Source organism: Passer montanus, unplaced genomic scaffold (assembly GCF_014805655.1).
Source record: "Passer montanus isolate IOZ18808 unplaced genomic scaffold, ASM1480565v1 scaffold78, whole genome shotgun sequence".
Lineage (NCBI taxonomy): Eukaryota > Metazoa > Chordata > Aves > Passeriformes > Passeridae > Passer > Passer montanus.
This window is the reverse complement of record NW_024373034.1, coordinates 879,087-891,142: the sequence shown is the minus strand read 5'-3', so window position 1 is coordinate 891,142 and position 12,056 is coordinate 879,087. Positions and strand designations below refer to the sequence as shown.

The following is a 12,056-nucleotide window of genomic DNA, read 5'->3' as shown; positions in this document are numbered from 1 at the left end:
TATTCATATTTTAAGCTTTCTGTTTGATTATTATTGAGACATTTTAATATTAAAACTAATTATAAGTAGTTATTTAGGGTCTTAAATTATAGTTATTTCTGCAAACAATAAGAAGCAGCATAGAAATTTAAAGAAGCATTTACGGAGGCACAGAAGTTCCACAAGATGTAATACTCTCATAGCTGATGATTCATATTTATGATCAAGATAAAGTCATCAAAAGTGGAATGGACACAGAAAAGCTTATTTCAATAAGAGTTATCTGTGATTTGCTGTCAAGCAAATGAGATGACTCAAGGTTCTGTCTGATAGATAATAATTTCAAAATCCTGATTAGCTGCCTCCATGATGAACTACAAAAACATTCATAATTTTAATGTATTTGGAAAAGATGGCAGTGTTCACAAACCTAATAAATGAGTGGAATTTATGAAGATCATTGAGATGAAATGATGAAAGTTCCAAGTACCACCCTAAAAGAAATCAACAAATCTATAAATGGAAGTTGGGAATAATAATTCAGTCAGTTATGCTGGACCACATGCAAAAAAAATATAAAATATATGAGACAATAGAATTAAAGAATAGTTCTCAGAAAAAAATATCATCTCTGAAACCTGGAAGGTCCAATTTTATTCTGTGAGAAATCTCACCTGCAGTATTGCCTCCAGCTTTGGATCCCACATATTGAGAAAAATAGACCTGTAGTGCAGGACAAAATCAGCAATATGACTGAAAGAAAATGTGCTTTGAAAGAAATTTTCGCAATTAGGTTTAAATATGGGAAAGAAACTGAGGAAGGAGCACAAAATACAATTCAAAAATTGTAAGGAAACATTGGAAATAGGACAGATTTCCTATACATCACAGATATTAAGGCTGAAGTAAGAAAAAAAAGTCTAACTATTAGAAAAGTTAAATATGGAACATGATATTTAAGGTGGCACTGGAAGTCTGCCTCACTTTTTTAAAGGCTGTTAGGGCCAGGTTTAGAATATTTTCAAGAAAATAACCCCAAATGTTATAGTCCCATTTCACTGAAATAGCAATTCCTTCACAGTACATTAGAAAATTTCTCTGGCTGCAATGAAACCTGGGGACAGCAGAAGATGGATGAAGGAAAGAGTTTAGTTTTCAGAAGTCACTCTCTGACCCAGCCCTCTGCCCAGCTGCACAAATCACAGAATAATTTATATTGAAAGGCAATTCCAGTCATTGTCCAGCCCTGTGCTCCAAGCATGGAAAATACTAAAATTGCACCAGGCTGTTCAAGGCATTGTCCAGAAATTTTTAACATCTTCAAAGACAGCAATTTTACAGGACTTTTGGACAACCTGTTCCAGTATATGAGCATCCTCATTGTGAAAAGGAATTTTCTTAGTACCTAACTGGAATTTAACAGTTTCCTCATGACACACCTTGCTCCAAGGGTCAGATGAACTTTGTTGACTGCTGTAACTCCCAGGCTTGGAGGAGGCTGCTCTTGGAGTCCTAGAAAGTTCACTGGGACCAAATCCAGCAATCCTTCCAATCCTGCCTTCCCCAAAGTCTCCTCTTCTCAAGTCCAGAGTCATTATCCTGCCATGTGCCTTTCTCACTTCCCTCAGGATATTGAGCTCCATCATCTCAGGACAAACTTCAAACACTCCAGCTGGATCATTTGTTCTGGGAGCAGGTCTCACACAGCACCTACCAAATCAAACCATCCAACACCTATACACAAAAACTGCCCTAAGAACATTTCAGAAATAAGCTCACCTGCAACTGGAACACTTCTTAGAGTCCTTAAAGAAAAGCTCATCCAGCTTTGCTTCTGGTTTGGGTGGTCTGCAACAAACACACAGCACTTCACTGTGTTGGACAACTCTGTCCTTGGTCAAAAAGCTTTCAATTGTCTCATCCCTCCTTTCCTAATAATTCCCTGTGCACACTCTAATTTCTCCTCCACATGCTTTTGCAAGTCCTGTATTGTATTTGTGGGATTCCCAGATGAAGGAAGGGATGATGAATCTGACTCTGTGTTCTCAGAAAGCTAATTTATTATTTTATGATACTATATTATATTAAAGAATACTAAACTATACTATAGTAAAGAATACAGCAAGGATACTCACAGAATGCTAAAAAGAAAATAATAAAAACTTGTGACTCTCCCTAGAGCCCTGACACAGCTTGACTCTAACTGGCCAAAAAGTCAAAACAATTCACATGAAACCAATGAAACAACCACCTGTTGGATAACCAATCTCCAAACACATTCTAAAGCAGCAAAACACACAAGAAGCAAATAAAATAATACTGTTTTCTTCTTTCTCTGAGGCTTCCCAGCTTCCCAGAAGAAAAATCCTGAGTAAAGGGATTTTTCAAAAAATGTAAATGCCACAGTCCGGGTATAAGCATCTGGCATGGGCCTTGGGTCACACCTCAGGGCAGATTCTGTGACATTAACTCACCTCAGCCCATCACTTTCCCATGTCATGCACACAGTCAGGACAGAAAAGTTACCTGGGGAGCTGTAAGCAGTTCAGAGATGATGGATAACAAAGGGGTCACTTGGCATTACCATTCAAGAGACTTGCAAAAATGCCTCCTCTAGGAGGAACTATCAGTAATTCTACCCCTTTGTAATTTTGCAAATACTTTTCCTCTCTTGGCTGCACTGAGGCTGACTCCTGAAGGAAAACAAGGCTGAAGCAGCTGAACTATCCATCCATTTCTCTGCCTGTCTGTCCACCAGTATAAACTCTACTGACCTGCATCCAATTACTCTGATGGGAGAAAAATAACTCAAAAATCAAGTTTCTTACACTTAGCAGAATGGAGAGAAGAATTTTTTTTTAATTGACTGGTTCACATCTAAATATTGCTGCAAGAAATAAAAGGATGAAGCCAGAGATGTTCAGGTAGGACATAAGGAAGAATTTCTTTATGGAAAGGGTTGTCAAGCATTGGAAGGGACTGCCCAAGGAGGTGGTCAAGGGGGTCACCATCCCTGGAGGTGTTCAAGAAAGGACTCAGTGTGGCACTCAGTGCTGTGGTTTGGTTGGTGGTATTTGGTCCAAGTTTGGACTTGATTTTGGAGGTATTTTGAGGTCTTTTCCAACATTAATGATTCTACAATGCTATGGGAAAGACTAACTCTAGTTGGGACATAACACCTGGAAAAGAATGTACACATTTCTTCAAGGATTTTCAAGCACATGTGAAACGTGTTTCCTTTAATTAATTAGATTAGTTTTAGTTACTGGAACAGAGAGAAAAATCCTAACAAGTATTAAAAATAAAAAAAAAAAAAATAATGGTTGCACTGAATTTAATATACAGAACCCTCACACTGTTCTACTGGTGTCTAAGGCATGTCAGCCACAATGGTTCTAGGATCAAAACTGGGGTTAAATCCAGAACACAGAATGGATGTAAACCGTGTTGCCCAGCAACTGGAATGAGTGAGGATGAATTTTTACACCTTGACAAAATGATTACAACCATGCACTCAATTCCAGTGTAAGAATTCATCTATGCTATCACAGAATATTTATATCTTCCCATAACACAGACATTTTCTAAGTCAGTTCTGGTTAAATATTGACATTTTTTGCATAAAAGGAGCTCTCTGAAATGTTGCTTGGGGAGTCTGGACTGAACCAGGTATTAGGAATCTCATTTATGTCTCCAGCCTTGCCTTTGACAAATCCTGATGTGATTTAATCATCACAGGATGGCAAAGGTTGGAAGGGACCACTGGAGGTCATCTTGTGCACCCCCTGTTCAAGCAGGGTCCCCAGAGCTCAGGATTGTGTCCAGGACAGCTCCTGAATATCTCCAGGGAAGGAAAATCCAGAGCCTCTCTGGGCAACCTGTGCCCGTGCTCAGCCACCCTCACAGTAGAGAAGCTCTTCCTCACAATAATTAGTAATGAAACATCATTTCAGACCACTGGATAAAAGTACAATTAAAAGTACAAACAGCTCAAGCATGATTTGATTGCTATTCTTCTCTCATCTTCTGCCACTCCCTATCATGTGAATTTGAGGATGATCTGAGTGAAAAATATAAATCTCCAGGGAAGTGCTGAGTACCATCACATGGCCTGGGGGACTGTTTACTGTACAGAATGTTTCCTGAAGAAAATCATGAGAAAGTGTATTTTTGACAAGCCAAGCACAAGTTTTTTTTATAGAAATCATGAAATTTATAGCAACACCACTGGTTTATTTTAACTCTAAACTGAATGCTATTTCTTATTAATAATCATAAGGCAATATTTTACTGCATTTAGAATTATTGTGGGGATTTTATGTTTAGAATGACTAAGTCATCACACAAGTCCTGTCTAAGCCTTAAAAAGCTACCTAAGATTAGATACATTACTAAATCTATAGAGAAGACTTGGAAATAAATTATTCTAATATGTTCTAATTTACCCAAATTTAATTAAATATATGCAAACTCTCTAAATCCAGCTTCATTAATTTCTTCATGATTCAGTTACTCAGTGTGGGGGAGAATAGACAAATTTGACCCCATGAATCTACTACTCAGCAATCCTAACTACACTTCCTCAGTTCCCTAAAAGCTGGGAAAAACACACAGGATTTATGACATGCCCAGTGACTCAGAAAAAGCCATTATAGGATGACCCAAGCATTGCCTAAATAATATACAGCACAATTAACCTTAAACAGTCTATAATTATGATAAGCTTCATAGTTCTAATTACTTTTCAGTAACACTGCCACGAAGTGAGTTGAATTATAAAATAAAATGTACCAGAGGGCATCTATTTATAAACTTTTAAAGCAAGTATTTATGAAAGGATATAATTTTCCAGCAAATATCCAGCTTGCTGTTAATCTCCAGGCCTCTTGCTTGTTGCCTTTCTTCTTCCAGCTGCTTTGCATTCGCCAACTGTGCCCCATCAGTTGGGGATTCTGGGAAGCTCTCAAAATTGAACTTGTCCACTTGGATAGCCATGCTGTAGCAAAGGAAAAGAAAAAAAAAAAGCCAACAACATCATTCCTGCTGATATTATTTCTGCAGAAACTGAAGACTACTGTGAACACAGGCACTACAATATCAATATATTGGTTCCAGTGGCAGCCAGTCTGTAATTAATGACATAGAAACCATATGGTTTATGCTACTAAAAACAGAAGTCTAAGCCTGTCGATGGTAAAAATGTTTTACAAATCATCAGTCAACATCTTAATGACTTTGTGAGTGGTGCACAAGACAATTATTTCACAGTTGCAAGCAGATGACCTCATTGTGGTTCTGCAGAGGTTTACCTGCCTCCTGCAGAGGTTCACCTGCCTCTGCTCTTGGTAGGTGCTCAAGACTGAAAAAAGCAACAAGACTGGGCCAAAAGCTGAGGAATATTCTATTTAAAGTAATTTATCAGTAGCAACCCATACAAAAGGGAAGCAGAGTATTATATATGCAAGTGTCTCCTGAAGTGAACTGTAACACACTTGGAGAGCCCATTGGTTTCACAAGGCAACTTCCTCACTTTTCCTTGAAAAACTCAGGAAGGAAAAACAAAATAACCACAGAAGCAGGGCCTTAATGTGGCCTTTCACATTTTTTTTTTACAAAGACACTTCTCTCCTGCTTTGTGCATCTTCATGAATTACAGACCATATTAATTTCAATATCACAGTAAAATTCATTGGTAGCAAATGGTTAAATAATTGCTTTATTAAATGTACGGTAAGGCATAAAAGGTAATCAAATTAAATATAGTACACTATAATGCATACTAAATACTGATATGTTAAATTAGAATCACTAATCTAATATAAAAGGGAATTTAGACCAGCTCACATCACATGAAATGTGGTTATGGAAGATCTAATATACTATGCTGCCAAAACAGCTTTAATTTCCTGAATTGTCTGAAATAGAAAAATAATTAGGGAAGAATTAAAATATATTGCTCTTGAGATGACTTTGCACTTAAGGAGACCAAACAACAGCATTGAAAATCATTCAGGAGGAAATGCAACTATAAACCGAGAAGCAGTCTGGGAAGGGCATTTCACAAAAACACGGGATTACTATCATCCTTTTATCTATTTCTCCATATAAAGAGGAAAACATATTCCATTAATTTTGCCAAAAGGAAAACACCAGTAACAAATGTCAACAAGAAGAGCTTTGAAATCCCTCCAGACCAGAAAATATTTTCTATAATTCTCATTCATTTAAAAGCATCTTGACCCCAAAAGAAACTGGGTGAAAATAGATGGCAATTACAAGGAAGTACCTAGGGCTTGTGAAGTTTGCAGTGGGAAGATGAATTCAAACAGGCTTTATCAACACTGAGCAAAAACTGACATCTGAGCAGAAGCTTCTGAAGTTTCCCCTTCACCGTTCTGGTGGAAGGCTTCCATTCCCATGGCAGGGGGTGGAACTAAATGGCCTTTAAGGTCCCTTCCAACCCAAAGCATTCTATGATTTGATGACAAAAAAAGTTCAAATACAGCACTCAGGCAAAGGTTTCCATAAGCTCCCACTTCTGCAGCCTGCATCTTTGCTGATCCTCACATCCCAAAGGCGGAGGAATTAATCTGTCCCTCTCTAAGGGGGGTTTTGTTTTGGCTATTTTTAATGCAGTAAGAGATCATTAGAAGTTCTTCATTTGCATGCAGAATCCATCAAGTGCTGGGCATATTCAAAAGCTAAAGATGAGTTACAAAAGCGGATCACAGTAACTGCCAGAATCAAGACAGAAATAAAGACCATAATGAAAAACACCCAGATACAATCTGAAAAGTGGATTCTGGAAAAAAAAATTACCAGGCCTGAAACTATGACTAACAACATCAATTCTTACTGGCATTGAAGTATGATTTGATTCTGCAATGGCAGGATGTGTTCCTGGATTTTGCACAGGCAATGCACATGGAAGACACAACTGGAATATTTTGAATTTCACAGTCTTTGTTTCCGAGACCACTCCACCCCTCTGTGGTACATGAGCACATGGAAACCCAGTACTTCATTTCTATGATATACACAATAATGCTGATATTCTCACAGAAATATAGTTTGTTTCGTATAGCTATGTTTTAACAAATTGCTTTTGCTTCTGGACAGTCAGAAGTATTTAGAAGCCATCTCTGAAGGAACCAGGAAAACAGTTCCCATCTAATTAGTGTTGCACTTTTCTAAGTGATTGATATTTGAGAGATATATTCCTACCTCACAATATTTAATATGCAAATGCAGCATTCAGATTCCATTCCTCTGTTGCAGGACCATTGCTGGCATTATGGCCAGTATAGTAATTTTTGTCTGGAAATTAAATATGCGTGTAAGCACTTTGTACCCCAACAGCCTCCAATAAATCCACATCAGCCTTAGGAACACAGCCCAGATTGCTCTTAACTCTGCACTGTGCATTTCTGCTTGAAGTAACTTTTATTAAACTCTAAGTTATGGAAAACTTTAGTAAACAAGGCTCTCAGTACTCAGAGACTCTACTAAGTTTTCAAATCTTCTAACTGTTTTTATTTATAATGTTTATACTGTATTTAGCACAGTGGCACCTCATGTCACATGAGAAGCTACAAAACACCCCCAGCAACTCACTTGCCAGCTAGAAAGTGAAGAGTCTGAGTAAAATAGAACTACAAAGAGAAAAACATACCACAAAACAGTACTATGAACACAGCTCTAGGTAGGATATATGAAAGCAATAAACAGAGATAAAATAAAATGTTTCAAGACTATAATTCCTCTCAAAGCAAAGCACAACCGAATTAAATCCTTAATCTTTCCCTTAAATGTTTCTGCCTTTTATCACGTGTATTCTGCTTCCTCTTGTGCTAAAAATATTCATTTTAAGTTTTGTCTCTGCATTTTTTTAATCTGTAATGTTGTTTCAGTATTTTTTCCTCAGCCTATGGAACATGTAGTACATGGGAAGGCTTTGCACAAGAATCAAAACAAAAAATGAATACCATAACCTAAATCAGTCATTCATCCTGAGAAATGTACCCCTACTCAAACCCAGCTTCTTCACTTCCTTTTTAAATACAAAGATTCCTTCCATCTCAAGAGATGCATTTCACAAGGGAGGTGTTAACAAGTGGACAAAGAATCCCCAGAGCCAGCTGATGGAATGAGAAAACGGATGAGCTGGGCAATGAATTACAGCCACCAGCTGAAAAAAGGATCTTTTTCAACTTTTAAATGATCTCTAGAGATCACATGGACCTCACCCTGAAGAAGGAGAGGGCAGTGAAAGGCAACCTTTTGAACATCACCAACTTTGTCGCTGGGCTGACCATCAGAATAATGAGACTGAAATGTATTTTAGCCAAAGAAGTCATTCTCTGCTGTCTTCTGCAGTTACTTTGTGACCTGTTTCCTGTCAAGAGTTCTCTGCACCTCTCCCCAAATTTGTCCTTTCTTGTTGTGATATACAGGAATCTATGGATCTATAAAGAAAAAAGGTAAAAATAGACAATTCAGTCTGAAACAGGCATTCAATTTGTTGCAAACAGCCAGGATAATGACGGCTCACATTGTGCAAGGGCACCTGTTCCTTGCCCTTCACAGTAATTACATATCAGGGAAAACAGAGAAGATCTTAAAACTCAGAAGTTCAGAAATAAACTTGTTCCAGGAAAAGGGACTAGAATTCCATTTTAACTTCTTTGCCTCATGGGAAGCTATCCAAATTTCCTACTAGATGAGTTTTCAATAAATAATGAGATATTTGTATAAAAACACTGCATTATGCAAAAAAAAAAAAAAAATTAATATCCAATCCTGCAAATGCAAAACAAGTTTTGTTTCTCTCTGGCCAAACTTGTCTGAGCAGGAGGAGGAATAAAGCAACAACAGTTTTCATGAATAATGAAACAACCATGTTTTGGAACTACTGGGTTTTGTCACGAAAGCAGCCCAAGCTGTTGTGACAGCTCCTCAGACAACTGAGCATCGTTACAGGGATGCAAATTATTCAAATACAAATGAAATGGATGAAGAGGAGAAGGTCAGCTCATTGGCAATGCTGATGATGTGTCTGCACGGTATCATCTCACGTCATCTGTCAGGATGGCTTACAGGGAAAAAACTGACAAACCTCCTGATGGCACAGCCAACATCTCAATGACAGTCACCTAAAGTCCCATTAAAGTCACACTGCAGAGCTGCTAAAGGCACTGGACAGCTCATTTCACCTCTTCTCAGAAAAAGAGCTGCAACTTTACTGGAAATCCTACCCTGCCCTGACAACAAAAGGCTCAGCAGAAAGGATTTGCAGGGAGGAAAACAACTTCCTGCAAATGACATCACGACTGCTCCTGAGCCAGTGGCTTCCAAATCCCCCTTTCCCAAAGCAGTGCCAGTTAAAACCAAGCAGCACTGAAAGCTTCAGAAATGGAAAATGGCAGAAGAAAATCACGGGTGAAAAACTGAGTAAAGCAGCATCACTGGGCGTGCTGCAAACTCCTGCCTTTGTTCCTGGGAGGACAGTGGGCAGGTCCCAGGCACATCCCATCCACCAGTGATGCACCTCAGATCTTTCCATGTCCTCCCCTGAATCTACAAAGTGAAATTAATTATGTGATACTCTCCAAATACAACGAGGTTAAGAGCAGGCATGGTATTAAAAGAAAAGCAGCAATCTGGTCAGCTTAAGTGGATTTCATCTTTCATTAAGTAAATAAAACAGTGCTGCTTGGCTTGGAAGAATAAAATATAGAGATAGCCCTTATTGAATTATCCTTAGGAGAAAACAATATAACAGGAACCCAAAAACTCTTCTTCATGGCTAACTACTTATTTAAATACTATCATCCATAGAGGATTTTGCAAGCTGCTTCCAAAATGAAGCTGACAGGAGGCAGTTGGAGACTTTATTCAATATTATGTTTCCTGTTCATCCTCCTTTCTTATATAAAGTAGACAGTAGGGACACTATGCCAGACCATGTTACTGCCACTTATGCAGAATGCTTATGTGCAGAGAGTCCCTGTACACTCAATGATTTAAAATTTCAGGAAAACTTGAAGTGATGATGATACTCTTGGTCTCACGATCAAGAGGGAAAAAAAATGCATAAGGCAAGTTTCCTTTTAAAATGTTGCCTGATTCTTTCACTGTGTAATCTCACTTGTAATGTATAACCTCATGTTTCAGGTGCACATAATTCCACCCTAAATACAAGTCCTGAAGTTGATGTCATTGACACCAAACTGGACATGATGCCCCAGTATAAAATAATTTACAGGCAAAGAGGGACCTCAAGAATCAAATCTCTTGTGAGGTGAACACATGTGTCATTGGCTGGAAACAATACTGTAAAGTAATGCAAATTAACATATACTTTGTGTTTACTTTGTAATTACTTCACAGATTTAGAAGTACAACTTGTATTTCATTCACTACTATAAAATACAACTGTAAAATTCAGTAGCTCAAGTGACCCACAAGTAATGGTCTCTCCTCCTGGCCTAAAACTACTGCAGAAAGAAAAACGATGGCTTTGATATCTGAACCATGCAGAGCAGAAGATAAATTTTTCAATTAATCTCAAAAAAGGTCAATTAAATTTAAAAATTTGCATTTAGAACTTAATTATTTATTTAAAATAATTGAAGAGGAGATAAAAGTCAAACTATAATGCTGAATATTCAACAGCTTAGACTTATCTGAGCGACAACATTAAAGACAATAAAAAGTTAAACCAGAAAAGAATTGTTCCACTGGATGTAATGTAATATTTGAAAATGGAGCAGTGCTAAGAGATAGTTGGCTACATAAATCTTCTGCTTAAATGTGATTATAGTATGCGTGCTGGGCATATAACTTCTTAATTCCTAATTCCAAATCTGAAAACCATAAACTGCAAATGAAGAGGCAGAACAATTAGCTTCAACTTGCCTCTTTTTTCACTTGCCCATTTAAATAATTTGGACTCCCATGGCAATCACCATGCAGCAAAGCTGTTAGTTACCTAAAGAAATAGGAAATTTAAAACAATAACAATTATGGTTATAGCCCAATTTATGAATACACCAATTTCCATAGGGGGCATAAAAGACCATTAATCAATAGCCTTTCAGTAGGAAATTTGGAAAAGCCTAAGTACAGTAATACTTAAATATTGAGTGAAATATCCTCCCTTTATCACAGCTGAACTACACAAGGATTTCAAAATTCTCTTTATCCAAAATAATGCCATACTGTACCTCCTACCTCTCTCTCAGTGGAATACCAATAATCAGAGAAATAAATGTCAAAATATATATGTTCATATTCAGCTGCTCATTTGCGTAATTCATTATTGCCTTCATATGGCAGGAAGTTCAGAAGAAAACATATGCAATTTAAAAACACGGAATTTTGTGCCAGATATAACAAACAAGACCAAAAAAACTCAATTCTACAGTAATGCAGTTATCACTCCAGCTGTCTGAATCTCCTCAGGAAAAGACTGAGAAGATTGCCCACCTCAAAATACAAACAGCAAAAATAAGAGTGGAATGAGGTCAGTGCTTCTGTTCCAAGCATCTTTACCAGGGAGCCTCAAAAGAAGGAACCAGGTGCTCACCTGGTGCAAATCTGATCTCCATTCTCACACTGAGCACTGAGGGACAAAACCACCAAATGTCTCTGCTCCTGGAATGTCCCAGAGAAAGCAGAACTGCTGGTCATGAATCACCCTGGATCATTTCCCAGCCTGGGCTCTGTCCTGACCCAGCACTGATGGTTTTGCCTGGTCCCAGAGCCCTGCAGGATGATGCAAAGGAGTGGAGCTGGGTGTGTGCAGCACCCCAAAACACTCAGAGGATCTCGCAGCCTCCTGCACATGATAAACCTGGAGCATCAATTCACTTTCACCTATAAAAAAAAAAGAAAAATTCCCAGTGCTCCTCTTTTAAAGGAATATGACTGTGACATGTGGCACACAACTGAAAGGTTACTTCAGAGAGGATGCTGAGATCCTACTCAAAAACTAGGGGGCAAAAGCCCCCTGGACAGCTTGTACACCTGGGAAATTATTCACATGTGAGGAGTCCATCTCAGTGACTACTCCAGGG

At 38.1% G+C, this 12,056-nt stretch overlaps 1 protein-coding gene across 5 annotated transcripts in view; it reads right to left on the bottom strand.

Moving 5' to 3' along the window:
* Positions 1 to 12,056, bottom strand: part of TRAPPC9 (trafficking protein particle complex subunit 9) — a 450,083-nt gene that overhangs the window by 237,669 nt on the left and 200,358 nt on the right. For all 5 annotated transcript variants that reach the window (XM_039731495.1, XM_039731497.1, XM_039731496.1 and 2 more), the window contains one exon: positions 4,822 to 4,975. In XM_039731495.1, coding sequence (XP_039587429.1) covers positions 4,822 to 4,975 — 154 coding nt within the window. The remainder of the gene's footprint in view (positions 1 to 4,821; positions 4,976 to 12,056) is intronic.